The 22,131-nt window shown below is 51.0% G+C and overlaps 1 protein-coding gene across 1 annotated transcript in view; it reads right to left on the bottom strand.

The window, feature by feature from the left end:
* Positions 1 to 2,425: 2,425 nt before the first annotated feature.
* Fam83f (family with sequence similarity 83 member F) overlaps positions 2,426 to 22,131 on the bottom strand; it is a 29,518-nt gene continuing 9,812 nt past the window's right edge. The window contains exons 2-5 of the mRNA XM_051160027.1: positions 12,466 to 12,633; positions 11,862 to 11,983; positions 9,750 to 10,423; positions 2,426 to 2,634 (exon numbers count right to left, since the gene is read on the bottom strand). Coding sequence (XP_051015984.1) covers positions 2,585 to 2,634; positions 9,750 to 10,423; positions 11,862 to 11,983; positions 12,466 to 12,633 — 1,014 coding nt within the window. The 3' untranslated portion in view covers positions 2,426 to 2,584. The remainder of the gene's footprint in view (positions 2,635 to 9,749; positions 10,424 to 11,861; positions 11,984 to 12,465; positions 12,634 to 22,131) is intronic.

Genomic DNA, 22,131 nt, shown 5'->3' with positions numbered 1-22,131 from the left:
TGCCACCCCTTGCTTCTCTAGCGTGCGCTCTTCCGACCTTGGTCAGGCTCAGCTCTCTGAGCTGAAGGTGCCATTCTGAAGCAAATCTTGTGCTGCTGGAAAGGCAGTGCCGCTGGTTCATGCCAGTCATTGTGCCCTGTAGGTTGGCAAGAAGATCTGAGTGCAGGGAAGTGCCAGGTGATAAACTGCAGCCATGGGACGAGCAGGGCACGTTAGCTGCTAGGTGGGCTTTGTGATGTTTACTAAGACCGTGGCCATGAGAGTTGGATAGCAATTCCCACTCCGTCTTGCTTGAGTTGGAAGGTTCTCTTGCTGTCAGCTCTGGCTGTTTTTGGAGAAGGCCACTCCGCAGTACACAGGAGGTATGTCCCATGGTGCTTTCCGTGGCTGAGACAGAAAGGGGGAGAACAGATTGGGAGGAAATCTGACAGAGAGCTGAGTGGAAGGAGGCATATGTGTGCACATAAACACACCTGTTCTGAGGAGAACAAGGTAGCGAAGTGTTAAACAAGGTAACTAGGACAAAGGTGGAAGATGTGGCAGGATGGGAAAACCTCAGGCAAGCCAGCCAACCGCAGAGCCAAAGCCACACAAGGGAGGCTAGCTGCGGTGGCTCTAACCCCAGCGCTCAGAAGAACGGGAGCAGCCATTGGAAGCTAGCCTGGGCCACCTCCTACAGCGCATGGCACAGCCCCTCCCCAGACTTTGCAGGGATGGCCACTAGTATGTTTGTGATGTGGGACTTGGGGCTGGCAGTGAGCCGTCCCTTGATGGAGTCTTTTCTGAGCTAGTCTTTGAAGTTTCACAACTAACGCATGTGTCTCAGTGAGAGAGCAGCACTGAGGAAAGAGCACCCTCTCCAGCTGCTGTCCAGGAGGGCTGACCCAGGGACAGGGGTGAAATAGGCTAGCCTCCCTCACTAGGGACAGAGATGGCCTCAGCAGAATTGCTTAGGAGCTGGCCTCTTTCCTAGTCTCAGGCGACCAATCTCTATATGGAGGGTCATTTTTCCCCCCATGTTTGTATCTTGTATCGCATTGTCTCCAAGGTGACCACCGCAGTAGAGGTATAACAGTAGCCCATTGCCTGGGTCACCTGGGCCTCCCCGCTTTCTTCCAGAATAAGCACACACCACACTGCCAGCCTTGTATCAGGAAGCACTTACCAGAAGTGTTTAATTCTTGCAAAGGCTTGGGAAGCCATGGTAGGGGCCCTTTCCCACTCCTGGAAGCTAACATCAGGGTGGGCAGAGGGGACTCTGGACTGAAGCCATCTATTATTTCCCTTCTTCCTCCCCACCAGCAGGGAAGCCAGGCACCAGCACAGGCTGCTATGTTGCCCCACTTCTATAGTCCACAGTGCCTCCTCCCAGCCTCTGGTCAGCTGCTTTTTGTAGAAGCCTATGTCCCCTCCCTGGTACTGGTGGTACCCAAGAGCTTGGTTCTGAGGCCAGGAAAAGCTTCTGTGTGGCCCTCTGTCCCTGTCATTCTGTCCAGGAGGGCTGCCCCGGAGTCTGCAGTTAGATGATGTCTTCTGTGTCAATGCTCACTCCCCTTAACCTGGACAGGTCACTGTGAGGGGAGGTGGCTGCTTGTCCCGGCAACTAGGCCAACCTGTTTTCAAGAAACTGAGGCTTCTAAGAACAGCCTGACATTTTAAAGGAGGCTAAGGCTAGTCTTTGGCTGAAATTTCACTTAGGAAGCCCTAGTAGGTGAAGAAGGCCACAGACCATCAGGGAAGAAACGCTAATGTTCTTGTCCCAGGCGGCCTCCTCCCCCAAACTCCCATCCTCCATAGCATCTGTAAACAAAAGCTCACGGAAAGGAGCAGGCACAGGGAAAGGCACTCCACTACAGAGGCCGTTTTCAACAGCACCATCCAGGGAGCCCCTGGGGGCACTCAGGCCAGGCTTGCTATGACAATGTAGGAGGGAAAGGGGCTCTTCGCCAGCACGGTCAGATCCTGTCACTGGTTGGAGACTTTAGTATCCCCAACCCTAAGCCAATTCCACTCAGAGGAGCCAGCAGGAATGGATGTCCTTAAGGTCACAATAGCCAATGGCCCAGCATTTCAGCTTCATCTTCTTCCTGGAGTTTCAAGGCTGGAGCAAGGCTGGCTCAGAGTCCCACCCTTTCCCCCCATCAACCTCTGGGGTGTGGGGAACTGGACAGCACCAGAAATCCAAGGAAAAGGCCAAGTGGCTGGGGCTGCCTTGCATGTCCTGTCTTACCAAGGCAGGAAAAAAATGGCCCTTGTCCCACCTGTGGACCTGTAGAGCAGGCTGGCCCAGTGGAGAACAGACACAAAGGAGTGCAGACACCAGGAAGGCTTCTGCTTCATGTAAACAAGGTAGCGGTAGGTGTCACTTGTCCGGCCACTGCGGTCTGCCACAGTTGTACGATGGTTGAGATGCTTCAGATCCTGCCATCTGGGATTCCAGCCCTAAGACTGGATAGAGGCTGCAGGGTAGGAGGCCTGGTGAGGGTCTGATGTGTGGCCCAGGGCAGCATACAGGCCACATTCTCCTCAGCACAGGACAGGATGGGTGGGCATCTGCAGGTCCCGCCCACCACTACCCTGCAGCTCAGGAGATCACACAGTTGTTGGGCTTGGAGACACTGGGGCTTCCTTTACCTGCAGAGACAGGGCGCAAACATGGAAGGCATGATGAGTAACAAGCCGGACCTTGAACCATCCATGCTGCCAGTGTGAAGTTCAGAGCTAATACCTCTCTTCTAAGCTGCTGATCTGGAATCTAGTTCGACAGGGCGATTAGGGAAGCAAAGGTACTATCTGCTCCAGCAGACTCACCACGCTCAGGGGATCCCCATGGTTGGAGACATCACTCTGTCTCCTGACCGAAGATGATGGGGACCCAGGAGCCAGCCACCCATGACTTAGAGACGCCTGGCACTAGCAGCTAAATGGCCAGGCAGCTTCAAGCTCTCAGAGGGAAATCAAGGGCACCCCAGGGACCCTAACAGAAGAGTATGGGGGCAACAATGAGGAGAGCCAGAAAGACTGTAGAGCTGAAGCAAGTAGTAGCCCTGTGTTCCTGAAGTGGCCAGTTGACAGGGACAGTGCCAGGCCCTGGCCTCCTCAGCTCCTTCTGCCCCGCAGGTAACTGAGTTGGAGAATCAGAGCTATGCCTGGGGAGAGTGGGCAGGGTGGGCGCACTGCTGTGGAGTGAGGCAGGCAGAGGGTGGCACAGCACAGGCCCCGAGGTTGCAAAGGCTGCCTTTCTCTAGCCTGTCCCCCCTCTCCCCTTTCTGGTCTCTGCATCTATTTCTACCTCCTTCACAGTCTGAAAAGGCTGAACCCTGCTCTGAACTCTGGGAAAGCGGGGGAAGGGGAGCTGTGAGGCAGACCTCACACCTCGGGCTGGCCCTGGAGGCACTGGACACTTGAAGGCAGAGTCCGCATGCTCAGAGTGCCTGCTGGCTGCTTTTCCCAGGTGGAAGCCACTGTGCTACTTCCTGCCTGTTCCTCCTCTTCATACAATGAAGACAATCTCCCTGGCGCTCACACCACCTTCCATACCACCTCAGCTGTGAATTTAATTAAGGTGACGACTGCCTCTTGTGAATTGTAGTAGCAGGAGGCGCACGGGCAGGGGTAGACCCGGAACTCTGGTGCTTCAGCCCCTTTGAGAGTCCCCATGCCTGTCGAAGGCCACACTGCCCACACCTGCTGTCTGCGAACTACTAGCCACTGCCTCACTGGGGCTACAGTGAACTCACCCCTCAGGGCTTAACTGCAAAACCAGCCCCTCCTTCCTGGGTGTCCCTTAGACACAGACAAGTGACTGCCTAGGAGGCCGCAGAACAGGAAACCAGAGGCTTTCTGTGGTGGTGCTGAGGGCTGTGTCTGGCGTGGCTCTGTGAAAGTCATTAAATTCTACCACGCTGGAGCCCCTCGCTGCTGCAGCAACAGCGGATGCAAGGTTCCCACTTCCTCTCCTAGGTAGCTTTTTCTGTTGGCTTTGGCCTGGTAAGCAGACACCCAGTGCCTCCCCAGAGGCAGCAGCATCTCGAAGGCAGGTAAGCCAAATCAACCTCTGGATCCCAAAGGTGGACAGGAGTGTGCCAAGGGCACAGGAGCACGCATAGCCCCTGTGCCTTGCCAGATCCTTCCCAGAGAAACTGGTCTTTAGCAGGTCCAACACTTCTGTCTGTAGGGTTGGATGACAGCCTGCTGATATCCCTTACCCTTGGGATTCATTTCCATGACTCTGAGAGAGAAGCAGGCCTGAGGGGAAATTCTCTGTGTTCCATCATTCCTTCCATGTTAATTTACCAGGAAACTGCCAAGGGCAGTTGCCTCAGACCCACTCAGATTAATGTGGAAGAATTACGCCAGGCAACCAAACAATTTCTTTTATAACGTATGTGTGGCAGGGAGGCGAATGGCCCAAGGAAGACTAATGTGAGAAAGCCAAGCTGCAAAGAGGATTAGCACTGCCAGGCAGGTGGAGCTGCTGCTGCTGCACTTGGGAGGCAGAGGCAGGTAAATCTCTGAGTTTGAGGCCAGCCTGGTCTTCAGAGTGGGTTCCAGGACAGCCAAGGCTACACAGAGAAACCCTGAATTGAAAGAACAAAACAAAACAAGAGAGTGGCACAATTGGAGGGGCTCGGGATGTGACAGACAGCCTTGGGCATGCAGAACAACAGCTAGCAGGCAAGATGCTTCAGGAGAAGGCGTGGCCAGGCCTATGACGCCAGTAAGTTCTCTCTTCCTTTAGCTTTTAGGCCTTCACATTCTTTGTATCTGGAACATTCTTTCCCTGATGTCCACGTGTCCATTTGAGGCACTACTCAGTGCTCCTTAACCAAAGGCCTTCCCTGGGCACCGTGTGACAGTCAGGATACTCCCTGCACTCAACTGTCTCTAGGGCAATGGGCACCACAAGAAAAGCCTTTTGATCTCCGTTCTCTGCTTACTTTAGAATAGTGCCCCACTGAGCAAACATTCCAAAACCATATTCTTTTTTTGTGTTTGTTTATTTGTTTGCTTTCTTTTTTGCTTTTGAAGACAGGGTTTCTCTGTGTAGCCCTGGCTGTCCTGGACTCGCTTTGTGAACCAGGCTGGCCTCGAACTCACAGATTATCTGCCTGCCTCTGCCTCCTGAGTGCTGGGATTACAGGCATGTATACCACCACGCCTGGCTCAAAACCATATTCTTGTTGGATAAAATAAATAAGTAGGCAATGGTTAGCTATTTGGAGTTCAGACCAGTGCAAACAACGCTGGATGATGCAAGGTACTTAGCACCTTCCTGAGAGAGTGAGCAGAGGCCCAGGCAGCCTCAGAGGAACTGGGAAGAACAGTACAGCTGAGCTGGAGACACAACTAAGAAGCTAAGAGCACCTGTTCTCTTTCAGAGGACACAAGTTCAGTCCCCAGCATCACTCGGTGGGCCACGAACACCTGTAAACCCAGTTACAGGGGCCTAATGCCTCCTTTTGAACTATGCAGGCACCAGGCACACATGTAGTACACATATATACATGCAGACAAAACAGCCACACACATGAAATGGAGTAAACCATACATATATGAACACTAGAGCTGCCTTGCCTCTGGAGCAAAGCTCACCTCAGTCACATGACCAGAACCCCATGCTGGTCACAGGGCCCAGAATAATCAACTCTGACTACAAATTCTACACAGCAACTGGGCCTTCCACACATGCTCCTCAGGAGCAATGCTTGAGTGACATTCCTAAGTAAGGGGCACAGATCCTCAGCCCTGGAGGCACCTCCCTACCACTCTGTCCTTGGTTAGGACTCAGATATTCAACAAAGACATCCAGCCCTAAAGGACAACACTGAAGAGCCTGACGTCATCACCTAGCAGCCACAACCCTAAACTCAGAGAAGGGATGCCTGGCAAGCCAGCCTCTAAAGAGGCAGGGCAACCACAACATCTCTAACCAACATCTCTAACAGTTTAGAGACAGCTGCAGCTGCTTTGAGGAGTCTCAGAGACAGACCATGCTGCACTTTCCTCACAGCCTGTCTGTGGTCACAAGGCTGTCCCCTTTTGGAGTTCAAGGATCTTGTTCATGGGGTGTCATTAACATTGCAAAAACCACCTGAGTTCTGAGTGACAGAATTTCACATTACGTCGCTTTAATACTTGAAAACCATTGTCCATTTACCAATGATCCCCTAGGGGTTCAAGAACAGCCCCAGGGAATCCTCTCCTCTAACCCAGTGAGGGCAGAGCTCAGCGGGAGTCTCCCGTAACTAACAGCGCTGGCTGGCGCTGGTCTGAAGAACACTCCTGCATCGGGAGAGCAGACATCAGCCCAGCGTGGTGGTGCACACCTTTAACACCAGCACTCAGGAGGCAGAGGCAGGCAGAGCTCTGTGAGTTCTAGGCCAGCCTGGTCTATAATGTGTTCCAGGACAGCCAAAGCTACACAGTGAAACCCTGTCTCAAAAAAAGGAAAAGAAAAAGAAAGAAAGAAAGAAAGAAAGAACAAACCCAAACCAAAACGCAAACATTTACACTCGGTGCTTCAGGGCCTGCTAATGTGTCTGTTACAGTGCAGCGTGAGAAGCGGACAGGGCAAGGTAGCATTGGAGCCATCATATGCTAACCCCACAGGAGCGGGCACAGTCTTGTGGTGGAGATCCTGACGTCCACTCTTTTGCGGCATACATTCCTTTGACACTGGAATCCCTGTGCTATGCTTCTGGTTTAATGTAGTGTTGAATTTTAAATTCTTGGCAGCAGGGATTGGTTAAAAGATGAAATGGATCTTTACAGCAATAGCTGTGATACAAGTTTTGGTTTCCAAAGCTTTTTTTTTTTTTTTTTTTTTTTTTTAACTGTCAGCACCACTAGCATTCGACATTTTGCTGAACGTCATCAATTCCTTAGTCTTTACCAATATGGTGAATGCTATCCAGAGAATGGTAGATTTAGTTGACTAAATCCTGTTTCATAGTGGTTTAAAACAAAACAAAACAAAATGCAGATTTCTGTGCCCAGCCCAGCAGTGCAGACTCTATCCACAGGATTTTTAAACAAGAACGCCCCTAGCTGTGCCCTCCTGAGACTGGGAAATCTCTGCCTCCAGAGAGCCTGCCCAGAGATCCTGTATGAGCGCAGGTGGCAAGTGGCCAGGAAGGCAGGAGCTAATTACCTAGTGCAGGGACAAAGCTTAGTTAGAGAAAAAGAAAAAGGCAAAGGACATCAAGATTCAGCCACTAGAGGGGGCTCTGGGTCTTCAAACTACCAGGCTAATTCCATCGTGGCCTCCCCCCCCACCCCAGCCCCCTTCCCCCAAGCCCAGCCCCAAAGAAGGCGATTCTGAGAGATTCTCCCTAGGGCCACACCTGGGTTTGCAAAACTTTGCATGCTGTTTGACAACTGTATACTTCTTGTCAAGCAATTTTACAGGCTGTCAGCTCTCGGCTTTTCCTATCTTTCTCTCTTTCACCCACCCTGTCATCCACCCACCTCCGCTCTGACAAGAGGGTGCAAAGACAGACAGGACAGTCAGCATCTACTCTGAGGAACCTCAGAAGCCCTCCCCAGCTCACCCCTCCTCCTCCAGAAGAGGAGACAGCCCCTGGGGAGGGGAGGGCAACGATCAGGCCACCACTGCCCCTTGCACCTTGAAGGTTCCCTGTGGGAGAGGATTCTTTCCCCAATGGCTCTCTTCTCTGAGGAGTGAAGAGCTTCCAGCTCTCCCAGGATTGGGGTGTGTAGTCAGCTGCTCAGTGGCTGCCACCTTGAGGAAAGGTACCAGAGGCCCATGAGCCTAGGGCTTGGTAGGTAGAGAGGGTGCAGGACGGTGCCTTTGGTGGGAGAAACCCTGCTTCTCAACTCTGCCTTTGAGCAAGAATGAAACAGAGGCCAGTGGCTTCAATAGCGATCTGGGACTTTGGGGCCTTGATGGGGTGGCAGGGTGCATGTGTGAGTGCTACCTCTCTGTTCCTCCCCAGGCTGGAGGTGGGACACACTTCAGACTTCCCTACCTGTGTTATACACTCTTACCTTAGCCCCTCTGCTCAGGGGACTGGCTGCTCTAGAGAGGGAGCTCCCAAAGGCACAATGGGGTCTGCTTGTTGGCCCCAGGACCCTGTGTACAAGTGCTCAAAAATAGGCAAACACTAACTGCCCAAGTCATCTAAGCGGGACACCAGAGGCAGCGAGGACAATGGGCTTTGTGTTTCTATGGAAACAGCACCTCAGGGTGAGGGGCAGGGGAAGAGAAAGCTTCCACTTGACTGCCAGTCAGGAGTTGGGAAACAGCCCCTTTGGGTTGGGCTTACCCCCCTCCTCTTCCTTGCCAGGTGTTCACCATGGCAACCCTCTTTCCAAATCAGAGCCACAGAGCACATCCGGCATCTGGTGCTATGGAGCCCCGGGGAGGCCCAAGGGGAATGAGGATGAGGGACCAGCCACTGTTCCCTTGACAGGCCAAGGTCCAGGCCTGGCTTTGAGTCTGCCTGCGGTCATTTCCATGCCAGACACTTAATGTGCTTTTCCCAGTCTCCACCCGAATCTGGACTCAAAGAGCCACCACGAGGGAGAAGGGAAAGGGAGTCCCCATGCAGAACCTGCCTGCAGAGCTGCTCAGGAAGTGTAGCTCCACTGGAGGCAGGGGTGAGGTCCTGGCGATCATATCACAGAGACCCCAAGACCTGCTCTAAGAGGCAGCTACATTCCTGGGTTCAACAGGAGAAAAAGTGGTGTTTGATTGGATCAAAGCCAGGTCTATGGGATATCTGTGTCCTGGGAGCCTTGGGCTGCTCAGGACACGTCACAATCAGCTTTCACCTAGTGAGCCAGCCAGGGAGCTGAGCTCTCATCACCGCAAAGCCCTGCAACCACAAAAGAAGAAGAAGAAGGAGAAGGAGAAGGAGAAGAAGAAGAAGAGAGAAAGATCGCAAAGCCCTGCACCACAAAAGAAGAAGAAGGGAAGGAGAAGAAGAAGAAGAAGAAGAAGAAGAAGAAGAAGAAGAAGAAGAAGAAGAAGAAGAAGAAGAAGAAGAAGAAGAAGAAAAAAATCCCAGCAAAGAGTCCTCCCAACTCAGGGATGCTGAGATGAGCAAGGCTCCACAGCAGCCTGTTTGTCATCACCAGACTCCTGAAAGGTCATATTGATGACTGCTTTGGGGGAAAAAAAAAAAACAAACCAGGGCTTCAAGAAGTTCCAGAGAGATGGTTAGAAAAGATGTCACCGCATCACCAATTTCTCCCAGAAGGCAAATTTGCTTTTCAAACAGACATGGGAAAAACCAGTTCTAACTTACCACAGAAACTGGGAAGCTGGCTCAGGGCATCAGTGGGACCAGGAGAAGGTGGGATATGTCTGACCAGGTCAGATTGTGAAGACAGCAAGGAACAGGGTGGCCCAGCAAGAGCCCTAGACTCACAGTCAGGGCTGTGCTGTTTCTTCACACAGTAAAGAAAAGCTGGTCACACTTCGTTCTTTCACTGTGTGCCTATGAAGGGGACACCACAGGGGAGTAGAGAGAGTCCTCCCAGAGCATCCTGTGCCCACTTGGTGCTGAACACCAAGCAAGGCATGTGTCACTCCTCCTTCTCAGAGGCGAGGAACATGAAACTTGGACCTGCAGTGACTTGCCCAGCCAGGGTCACCAGGTTCAATGACCAGAGGTAGGCTGGGAATGGAGGCCCTTTTGACCCAGGAGCTCCTGCCTGCTTCCTGCCAGCAAGTTGTTCCCTGTAGCTGGGAGGCAGAGCTTCTATAAGGGCCATAAGCTCACCTGACATGTTGGCACTGGAACCCTCGGTGGGCCTCTTCCCCAAAGGAAACTCTACATCAGTCTCAGTGGAGGGGGAGCTGGCCGTGTTGTTGGGTGCCGCAGGCCTCTTCACTCGTCGGCTGAACAGCCTGCTGCTCAAGCGTTTGCCTTCCTTGGCTGGGGTGGCCTCTCCATTGGCAGCTTCTGCTTTGCCGTTCTGGGGGAGCGCCTCTCGGGCTTTGTGCCTTAGGTCTACATGCACGTGAGAGACCATCCTACCGTCCTTTGGTCTCAGCAATCTCGAGGGAACGGGCTCCACTGTGGGCAATATCTGTTCTACTGTGGCCAGGTCATTCAGAAAGCTCTCCAGACGCCGGGCAGACTCACCACCACCACTACCCTCCTTCTGTCCCTCTGTACCAGTTTCCCGCTGCTGCTGAGTTGCCCAGCGCATCATCTCTCCTGGAGGACAGCGGCTGCCTGCCACTAAGGCATACTTGGGGTTGATAAGCTTGCGAGCTACAGTAGAGGAGTAGTTGAGGCCAAGCCTGCCTGCTAGGCCCAGGTGCTGGGACAAGTTCACCTCCTCAGAGATAGCGTACAGCTCTCGGAACTCTATGTCAAAGGGCTCCACGTTCTGCCCCGTCAGGAGCAAGAGAAGATTCCGGTCCACATAGGAGGAGCTCCAAGTAAAGCTAGGAACAGAAAAGCAGAGACATGGTTGGGCCCAGACCTCCCCAGTGTCCTACCAGTAGCTCCCTCAACACCCTGCACTGCCTCAACCTGCCCTGTTGCCGTGGGCAGACTGCCTGACACCTGGAGAAAGGTACCTCTTGCTCTCACACTGGACCACTCTCCTTTCAAAAGGCCAAATTCTCCCTCCCTTTCCTTCCCATGGGGCTTGAGAAGTCAGACCTGGATCCACATCTACCCTGTCCTGTGTGTGTGCCTTGTAGAATGTGGAGTATAGGACCTAAGGCAGAGCATGCCATAGGGAGATGGCAGGTTCTTGGGTTTTGTTTTTGTTTTTGTTTTAAAGATTTATTTATTTATTATATATACTATGTTCTGCCTGTGTGTGTGCCTGAAAGCCAGAAGAGGGCACCAGATCTCACTATAGATGGTTGTGAGCCACCATGTGGTTGCTGGGAATTGAACTCACGACCTCTGGAAGAGCAGCCAGTGCTCTTAACCTCTGAGCCATCTCTCCAGACCCCCAGGTTCTTAACTCAAAGGCTTTGAGGCTCAAATGAAATAACACATGTAATACATAGGAACTAAGCTGTGCCATTGCTAGCACTGGTCCACCTGTACTGATCCTTCCCAGAGTGCAGTGTCTATAAAACCCACACTTCAATTACAGAAGATGACTCGGGTCATTTATTCATTGCTACAGTGTGCTCAAGTCTTAGCTAGATTTTTATGTTCTCAGAGGAAAGAGATGGCTCACATACAGGTTCTCATGTACCTAGGACTTCACTTTTCAATTCAAATTGTGGAGTCGTCTCTCTGTGCCCCATGCATGGCGCTTTGGATGAGAATGGCCCCCAAAGGCTCATCACCTATTTGAGTGCTTAGTCCACCATTGGTCAAACTGCTTGGGAAGAGTTAGGAGTGTGGCCTTGTTGCGGTAAGGGTGCCACTCAGGGTGGGGTTTGAGGTTTCAAACACCCATGTCCTTCGGTTAGCTCTCTTTGCCTTGTGTGCATAGATAAGAGGTGAGCTCTCAGTGGCTGCTCGAGCGCCATGCCTGCTTGCCTGCTGCCAGGATCCCAGCTATGACAGTCATGAACTCTAACCCTCGGGAACTGTGAGCCCCCAAATGAAATGCTTTCTTTCATGGTGTTTTGTCACAGGAATAGAAAAGTAACTAAGACATCTCACATCTCAACGTACAACCAGCTGCCAGGGACCATGACGAGCTGGCAATGCTTAATGCCTGGGAAGAGTTGATCCTCTCTCTGGACTAATCAATCCATCAACAGAAAGTCTGAGGAAAGAGCTGTGCAGGGAGCTATCTGCCATCAGGACAGACGATGACTTTTAAAAATGCATGACTGTGGCTAGCCCATTCCTGAACAACTACCATGAACACAGGTCCCCTGAGCCCTCCCCTGACCTGGCCCAACCCACCTGTAAGATCCAGTGGCTACTTTGTCCCCATCCACCATCAGGAACCTCGAAGAGAGAGTCCCCTTGATCTTCCCCATGGGCATGTAAAAGCCAACTCCTGTCACAGAGCGGACACGGATGTTCTGTTGAGAAGAGGAGAGAGACACCATTGCCCTGTCTGGGGAGACCTCAAGGCTCTGCACCAAGGTCTTTCTTGCTTTGGGAGAGGTCCACAGACCCTAATTGCTGAGTCTACCAAAAATTCTCTGCTTCTTTCAGCCTTACATATTTTACTTTCAATAAGCCCAGGACGTTCTTGCTCAATGTTCCCCACCAGAGAACTACAGCCCTGTGTTGAACCTGACAGGGAAGTCTGTGGTTCTACAGGCTGAGCACCCCAGGGTAGGGTTAGGGGCAGGGTCAGGGCGGGGCCAGAACTGCCTCCTTCAGCCTCAGCAGCTCCAGGATATATAAGTAAGCATTTACAGGTTCCTGAGTCACGGCTTCACAGAGAAGGAAAAAATATTGGGTTCTTGAACTTCAGCCTGAGCCCCTGAGCTTGGGAGGAGGCAGAACGAGGAGCCAGAGGAAAGGGCCCACAAACCTGGGCCAGGGATGAGCTCACCCGAATGCGGAAGTCTGCAAGCTCCAGGCCCTGACACATCTCCAAAAAGTACTTCACCCCTGCCTCATCCAGGATGATGTACACGGGGACCCGGCGCTTAGAGGCAGCATCCACGATGTCTTGGAATATATCCCCATCAGTGAAACGATCCATGACCACAGCAATGACCTGGACAGAGAAGGTGCTGCTGAGACATGTTGTGACTGTTACGTGTTCTGAGACACACCTGCCCAGAGAGGACCACCTTGCCTTGGAGCGACTGATGGCCAAGAGTCCAAACCCCTACCTGCCACCGTTCCTGGGTTCTTCAGGTACTCTAATTTCAGAGCACACTGAATTCTGGTGAAGGGCCTGAGGGAGCAGGCTCTGCTGCTGGTACTTCATACTGGGTAAACCCCAGCCCGCTCTGGAAATTTCCAGAACTCTTTAGAAGCCATATCAAAAGAGGACTGGGAGCCTGGAAACAGCTGCCCAGGGAAAGAGCAGATGTGAGGAGATGCTACGGTCGAGGTGTAAGGGAGGAGTTCACTTTCATCAGCCACAGATCCGCATGCCCATCGCTCTCTCAGCGGGCCTACGTACTCTGTCTCCCTGAGCTGGCAAAGTCCAGGGCTGACAGTGGTAGAGCTCCAGTTGGCCAGGCACTCCTGACCTCTGATGTTCAGCCTTCCCTGTCCCTCATCATCAAATTAAGAAGCGTGCTCAGGAGGCCTCGCCTACCCTGATTGGTCCCCACTGAAACAGAGGCTTTTTTTTCACCCCGGGGAAGACCCAATTTTCTAACTTGGGCTGCTTCCATTTTCCTTCACAAATCGTCTCCCGTCCCATCTCTAAGGGTTTTCTTGGGGGCCCCTAACACTGTAGACCCACCACTTTCTACTTATATGATCTTAGGCAGGATACTAGATCTCAGTAAGCCTGTTTCTTCATCTGCAAAGTGCAGATGCCCTGAGGATAAAGGATAAGGCATGTGAGGTGCCACACACCCAAGTACAGTAGTTGAAAATACAGACTCTTCAGCCAGGTCAATTCCACACGTGGCTCGTTAGTACCTGGACTCCTTGGCAGGAAAATGGAGTTAATAATGGCACCTATCTCAATGTGTTGATGACTCAATGGCACACATTAGCACTTAGAGCAATGCTGGGAAACAGTATGTTCAATAAGCTTCTATCACCCATAACACTGTCACCATCACATCACCATCTTCACACTATACCACAAGTCTAGCCTTTGGAATCTCCCTACCGCCTCACTTCCTACAGGGTCACTTATGGCTCTGCCAGTTCTTTCATTTGGCAATCATTAACATCCGCATGATGAATCCTCGGCCCCCTTAGGCCCAGTGAGGATCTAGAGACAGGTAAGAAGCTACAATTGCCACAGGATGATAAGCCGCTTACACAAAGTAACTAAGGCACAAGGTGAAAAAGATAAATGCCTTAAGAGTTACACAGGTGACATGTGGTGTGCAGCAAGAGACAGGCAGGTACTGCTTCCAGCCAGGCAAGGAGAATAAAGCAAGCATTACGATGAATAGGATGTCCTAGTGTGCCATGAGAAAGAAGTAGGGAGAAGAAAGGAACAGGGGGGACTGAGCAGGGGACTTGGCTGGGCTGCTGTATGTGAGAGTACCCTGGCAATGAGTACCCGGGCCAAGTGGAGAGGGAATGTGCCTTCCTTGCTTTGAGGGAGCTACAAAGTGAACATTTCTGACAAAAGGCACAGCTCCAGCAAAGACACTCTGAGGCACCATGGACCTTAATTTTACGTTAACTTGCCTGGGCCACAGGGTCCAGATACTTGGTGAACTTCCATGGTGGATGTTTCTATGAAGGTATATTTTTGGGTTTCAAATAGAGCAGACCCTCCTCTATTGTGTGGGGCCTTCTCCAATCAGCCTAAGGCCACCACAGACAAAGGCCAACGTCTCCCAAACAAGAAGAAATTCTGCTTCTGAACTTGTACAACTCTCCCCTAGGTCTCTAGCCTGCTGGCTTAGCCTGAGGTTTTAGACTTTCATCTAAAAAGTAATCTCCTTAGCCCAGTGTGGAGGTACATACCGCAATCCTAGCACTTGGAGGGTGGGGGCCAGAGACTCAGGAGCTCATGGACATCTCTGTATATACAGAAAGTTCATGACCAATCTGGGCTGATGTAACCTAGTCGTGGGATCATCATGCAACAAGACAACCAAAAGCCAGGAACCAAGTTTTTCTTGCTTCTCTCTCATCTCTGTTTACACACAGACACAGACAGACAGAAAGACAGACACCCAGACACATACACACCCAGACACACACAGACAGACACAGATACACACACACACAGGCACACATAGACACAGACACACACACAGGCACAGACACACATACACATACACACACACAGACACACACAGGCACATACAGACACACACACAGACACATACACACATACACATACACAGGCACACACAGACATAGACACAGACACACACAAGCATACACACAGACACACACACACAGACACATACACAGACACACACAGACATAGACACAGACATACACACAAGCATACACACAGACACACACACACAGACACACAGGCACACACAGACATACACATAGACACAGACACACAGACACAGACACAAACACACAGGCACACACACAGGCACACAAAGACATAGACACAGACACACACACAAGCATACACACAGACACAGACACAGACACACACACACACACACACACACACACACACAGAGCTGATTCTCTTTCTCTGGAGAACCCTAAGTATCTAGTAAACATGCACTAAACACTCCCCAAGCACTCATGCACTTTGGGTAACTTTTCTGATATGATTCTTCACCACTGCTCTACTGGGAGGCCCTGTTAGTCCCATTTCACAATTGAGGAAAGTAAATGTGCAGGAGCCAAGGAATGTGCCCAAGGCCACACAGCTTGTACACAGCAAAACAAAAACAGGCCCATCTGTCCAAGACCACATTTCTCTGCTGCATGATATTTTAAAAACATCAAATCAAAAAACCTCTTCCTAGAAAGGACTAAAGCCAGACCTATATCTAGCGAGACTGACAAGAAGAGAAGAATTAACTACAGATATGGTAGAGAGTTAAGAAATAATAAAATATGAGCTAGGTGTGGTAGAAGAACTTTCTAGGTCCAAATGTGTGCTATAAGACAGTAGAACCACACCAGGCCGAGCACCAGGGAACTTGCTGGATCTTGGCACACAGGTCTATAAAGGAAAAGAAATGAGATATTCACTGCAGCGCCCCTTGGGAAAACAAAGAATTGGTAACAATTTCAGTGTCTTTGTCTGGAAGACATGGTAAGGAAACAGGTATAGAGTAAGCCGTTCCATAGCTGACTGAAGCAATGGGTGAGTTTCATCTTCAGTTCTTTTTGAAGTCTTATTTTATTTGTAAATATGTGGATCTAAGTATGTACCACATACATGCAAGTGCCCAAGGAGGCCAAAGAGGGCACAAGATCTCCTGGAACTGGAGTTACAGGAAACCTCCTGAATTGCCTGATATGGGTGCTGGGAATAAAACTCAGGTACTCTGCAAAAGCAGCAAGCGCTCTTACCTGCTGAGCCATCTCTTCAGACAGTTCCTCTTAAAAGAGTGGTGGCTCAGCTGGGCAGTGGTGGCGCATGCCTTTAATCCCAGCACTTGGGAGGTAGAGGCAGGAGGATCTCTGAGTTCAAGGCTAACCTGGTCTACGGAGAGAGTTCCAGGACAGCTAGAGCTGTTACACAGAGAAACCCTGTCTCAAAAAAACAAAAAATCAAAAAACAAAACAAACAAGCAAAAAAAGAGTGGTGGCTCACTTCTGTAATCCCAGCATTAGGATGTAGACATAGAAAAATCAGGAATTCAAGGTCACCCTTGGCTACAAAGCAAGTTCCAGGACAGCCAAGCTCACAAGAGGCTGTAGTGACATCTATAGCCTAATACTATTTATATAAAATAGTCTTATGATAACACACATTTTTCTAGGATACAAACATGTCCGAGAACTTACACTGAGCACAGGAGAAAGGAATGGGAAGCAACGAGGATGGGAAAAGGGGAGAGAGCCTTTGGTTGACTGGGGACAGTCGTGTCCTGTGAACTATGGAATATGGCACTTCTTTTGCATGTGAGGCCAACCAACCAACCAAAACACACACTTAAGTCCTCCAGTGGGGCTGACACAGCCCAGGGTTGGTACAGGAGGGTACAGCGTGGAGGTGCATAGTCCCACAGAGAGCACTCTTTATTCCAGGTGGATACAATCTTGATGACCAGAATGTGATCCCTAGAACCCATGTGAGAGTGGGCAGAGCAAATGTTTGACCTCCACATCCGGGCCACAACTGACCAGTTTCTCCTGCCAGTGTTCTCTTAACGCCACAGTCCACTGCGCTCTCCTATTTCTAAACTCTTCCCCAGTATCCAGAACAGGGTCACCTCACATCACCTAGGACTGCCTGACCAGTTCTCAGCTGACTTCTTGGATCCCACTCTTACTTTTTTTTTTTTTTTTTTTTTTTTTTGTAACTGAAAAAGCAAGCAGGACAGTTAAGACTGGTGCATGTCTAAGAATGTGAAAGGCCTTTAATCCCAGCACTCGGGAGGCAGAGGCAGGCGGATAGCTGTGAGTTCGAGGCGAGCCTGGTCTACAAAGTGAGTCCAGGATGGCCAAGGCTACACACAGAGAAACCCTGTCTCGAAAAACCAAAAAAAAAAAAAAAAAAAAAAGAATGTGAAAGGCAGAGAGTTCCCAGGACCAGGCTGCAGGAGGCTGGGTCTTAGACACCCTGGTGAGAGTCAGCCATCTGTGTCACTACCAATTAAACAATGAAATATCTGTGGTAGGGGGAAAAAAAAAAAATCAAATGTGCCCTGACTTTTGCAGTGTAGTTGTGGAGGGTGATAATTACGCTGTGCTTTGGTCTCCGAGGCCCTGCCTGACATTCATCCTCAGCATCAAGCCCAGGAAAACCAGCCCCCTAATCCCTCTGCGGCAGCACGGACCGCACCCATGATTCTCCATGCCAAGTCTAACTTCAAGGCTCCTGGTGAAGGTGGAGGCCTGGGGTTTACAAAATATATACATTACAAAAAAAAAAAAAAAAAAAAAAAAAAAAAAAGACTTTACAGACTCAGAATCCAAGGAAACCGATTTGGTGAGGAGAGAAAAAATCACTGCCCCTCCTGCCTGGCTCTGCATCCAGCATCCTTCACCTGGTTACCTACTGAGGCGAGACGCACAGAGAGAGGGAGAGAGAGAGGTTAATTCGAGCTGGCAGTTGTTTAGAAGCTGTTGTAGGCGCACTGGCAAAGTGGCCCTGATGCGGTAGGACTCCTCATGGGGTGTTTCTGTAGCAGCTCACCATCTCCTCCTTTGATAGTCTGCCTGAGCAGCAAGGGCCGGGGAGGGGGAGGGAAGGGGAGGGGCCTTAGAATGCCCTTCGTGCTGCCACTCAGCTTTAATGATTCCTCTCGCTTTCCAGCTTTTCTTTAATTGCCATTAGAGAACAGAGAGGAGGAAGGCTCTGCTTTGCCCTGCAGACCCCATATGCTTCGATAACCCAGACTACAGAAGGCTCTGACAGATGTCTACACCCACACAGCTGATGGCTGCTGGGACATATCACCTGCTCCATGGGCACTTCCAAATTCAACATCCCTCCAGTCACAGACAAAGCCAAGTCTACTGGCTTTTCCTCCTCGTTGATCAGTTGATCAAATCCTATCAGCCCTCACCCCTCACAGTGCTCTATAAACCCTCTCTGGGTCACTAACCTCTTGTTCCCTAGCATAGGAGGTCTCTACCTCTTGTTCAACTTCTGGAATAGCTTTGTGGCTGGTCCCTCCTGTCACTTCCATAGCATAAAACAAGGCTGATGAACTAGTTGGTCTCGTGACCCTCAAAGGAGTCCAGACTCTTAAGAGACCTTGCATAGGCAGGGCTCATCAGTGGGGCAAGTCTCACCTCTGCCCTATGTTTTGGGTCATCAGAACGACCTATAGTAACCTTAACCTGGACTTCTCTGTTGCACCAGTGACCGCTGAGCCAGAGCTGGAGCACTTTGCTGTGACGTAACAGCATCTTTGGTCTCTACTTAACGGTACCAGCAGCATCACCCCAGGGATGAAAACTGAATTATTTCTAGATACAAACAAGTAATGCCTTCTTGTGGATGTAACCCATGTGGCTCAGATCCTTCTGTTTTGGAACCTTCCATAACCCGATGAAGCATCTACGCAGCTTCTAAAACTCCCAGAATTTCCTGAGTCCCTCCCCTCAGAAATGTCAACCATGTTCAGCTTCCTGCCCATCTGTATTCTAAGCAAACAACAGAGGCTCTGGGCACTCCAGTGTAAAGTCTGCCCGTCCTCTCTCTGTCCCCTGCAGGCTGTGAGCTTCTGATGGCAGGTGCCTACAGAGTCCTTTCAGAATCCCCATCCTTGGCAAAGAGCTCAGGACAGGCCATTCTCCATACCTAAATGGAGATATGTGTGTGTCTGTTGTATCAGGTGTATGTGGCTACAGCTTTGCACTGTCTTGCTAGAAGGCAGAGTTGAAGCTCTTCCTCAAGGGCAGAGAAAACAGTGCAGCTGCCTCACCAGCAGCTCACAAGCCCTGGTGGCTCTCTACTTCACTCTGCTGACCCAAGTCCTGAAGGAGCAGCAGCCCTGGCTGAGAACAATACTTACTCAAGGGGGAGAGTTCCTACGCCAAGGAAACCAGGCCAGAAGGCAGGGCCTTCCCCAGCATACCAAACAAGCGCCTTTGTGCAACTACAAAAGGCAGCCTCCTCCCTGATAGAGCGCAAGGTCAGAGAGTAGAGAGCATCTGCATGTCGGCCCACACAAAGCCGCCTGACTGCATCCACACGCAGGGTGCCATTGTGCTCGGCCCCCTACGTTCAGAACTATTTCAAACTCAAGAATCTCTCAGAGAGACTCAGATAGCAATTAGGCCAGTCCCAGTGTTTAAGTCATCCAGTGGGGTCCTAGGACAGCTGGGACTAAAGTTCAGGGATCTGACTGCAGGTCTGGGCTTCCCTGCGTCAGGCGTTGTTACCCCCAGCCACTATGGACATAACAAGCTACCGATCCCTAGGCCACCTGAGGGGACACAAAACCAGGATGCCAGTGGAAACTGTGGGTAGAGGAAGACAACACCGTTCTCTCCACATCCTTCCCCAGCTCACATAAGATAAACTAATGTCTCCGTGGGCAAGCATGGCTGCAGGTGTACGTAAGATCACAGTCTTCGCCACTTCTCTGTGGAGGGAAAACCAAAGGCCATGGGACTAGCCTTCCGACCTCAGATGAATGCTGGTGAAAGCCATGTGTCTTGGTGGGGGAGGGGTAAAGAGGAGGGGTGCTGTGGCACTAGCGCCCTGTTGGAGACTGGGGCCCAACTTTCAGCCCACATGTCGGCCTTGAGGGCTGTTGTGAGGTTTGGGAAAGGTAAAGACTGTAAAATTCCAAGATTACCTGTGCAGTTGGGGGTGAAATCATTAAACTCACTTGCTATCAGGCTAACTCCTCACACCTTTAGCCTTCTGGTTAAGAAGGGCAGAAGCTGGGCAAACAGGTCCAGCTGCTGCCTCCCAGAAGAGCCATCAATCTGGTTATTCTACAAGGGATGGGAGGTTGGTTTGCCGGGGTTCAGAGGGCAGCCCCTCCTTTCTCACTGCTGAGGGCCATGCTAGCTGGGTCTGATCAAAGCAGCCTGTGCTCAGGTACCTCCGACTGTGGAATCCCCCAAGAGGTCAAGGTTTGCAGGACTGGTACTCATTTATTCGGCTTTCAGTTCGTAAAGAATCAGAGGGACATTGGGCTCAGCACTGGGGAGGCAGAGGCAGGTGGATCACTGTGAGTTCAAGGCCAGCCTGGTCTCCAAAGTGATTCCAGAACAGCCAAGGCTACACAGAGACACCCTGTCTTGAAAAACTAAACCAAACCAAAAGAACTGAAACCAAAGGAAGAAGAGAAACAAACAAACAAACAAACAAACAAAGCAAAACAGAAAACAAAAAACAATCAGAGGGAGCCATGCCAAGGACAGGGCATCAGGAGCAGTTCAGAATGTGGGTTCCATGGCCGAAGAGTCTGATACCTGGGTCTTGAGAAATGTGGAAATGCACGGGGTCAGCGCTCCTCCCCTCCCCCAGGTGGGCTGATCACTTTGAGTCTCATCGAGGTGTTTGGATGAGAATATATAACCTTTCTGCTGTGTGGCTTTGGGCCATTTACTCATTGTTACAGGGCAAGGGGACATCTCCACAGGGCTTTTCTGGTGTGTGTACAGCACACGCGCATGACTGTGTGCATGCCCAGAGCCTGCTGAGCTCACTGCCCACAGTTTAGGAAACTTCCAGCACATGGAAATGATTCTCCTGGAAGTGGAAAGCGTGCTGGGTCCATGACAAGGACGCACCTTTGTCATCAGTGCTGCAACAGGCCCCATCTGGATGAGTAGCTTTGACACTATAAGCTTCCAGTTTATGTAACCTCGGGCAGGCAGCTATAAAAGTGGTAAAGCAGAGCCAGAGAGCTACAGGAAGGAGGGACTCAAGCTGCAGGACCTCATAAAAGAACAAACACTCTACGACCCAAACCACAATCTCTTTTGCTTCCTTCCACCCTGGCTTACATCTCCACAGTCCAAAAGTATAGTCAGACTTTGGAATTGGGAATTCCACAACGGCCGTGAGACAGAGATAAGCGGCTTGATTTCTCTGATGTCAATCTGGAAAATGTGGCAATTTCGTGGTCATGAGAAAAATAGATGCAATAATATCTGGACAGAAATGCCCCCAAAGGGTGCCCTCCTATCCTTCCTCCTTGATGGGGTCTGGCACAAGTAGTTCTCAGCGTTGACTAACTGGATACAGCTCCCCTCCTGCATATGGCTCCCATAACATAACCTAGGTATGCCGTGCCTCTACCCAAACGCTCCATGGCTCCCAACTGCCTACAGAAGCAAGCCACAGCCCCTCAGACTGGCTGAAGGTGTGCCACCTTCCCTGGACCTGAAACTTATTCTTCTGCTTTCCCCCTGACAATGAGTTCACAGGGATGATTCTGCTCTCCAAACACTTGAGCAGGCTAGGGGCCTTACACCTCAACTCCCGCTATCAGCACCCCGTCCGTGTGGTGGCAGTACTGCTCTATCTCCATCCGGGTCTGAGTTTCGCCCTCATAGAGGCTGTTCCAGGATCATTCTCTGTCTCTAGTGTCCAGTGCAGAATGCAGCCTCCCTAGGATGCCTGTCAGCTCAGGCCTATGCTCAGGCCTGCTAGGCCCATGCTGAGGTCTCCAATGTGCACACAGCAAATGTGCTAAGCAGGTGCCTCCACACAGGGGATTCCCTCCAGAGAGGATGACGTGGTTTGGACCTGCCCACCAAGAAGGCAGAACCAAAGCCAGGCTTTCAACAAGGTCCTGTTCCCTGTGTGGCTGCCAGGCTGCCCCCCACTGCACCAATGGGACCTCTGAGCTTTCTCAGCCTCAGCTTCCCAGCTGTCTGGAGTCACGTTACATTGTTTTGGGCTCACTAATTAGACATCATTAAACAGGAGGCTCCCTCCCTGGTTGCACTGGCAGCCACTGGAAGCCAACTGTGCCCAGGTAGGCCACTTCCTCTCCAGACT

The sequence above is a fragment of the Acomys russatus genome, chromosome 17 (genome assembly GCF_903995435.1).
Source record: "Acomys russatus chromosome 17, mAcoRus1.1, whole genome shotgun sequence".
In the NCBI taxonomy this organism is placed as follows: domain Eukaryota; kingdom Metazoa; phylum Chordata; class Mammalia; order Rodentia; family Muridae; genus Acomys; species Acomys russatus.
Note: the sequence above shows the minus strand (reverse complement) of the source record. Positions and strands in the feature narration are given on the sequence as shown.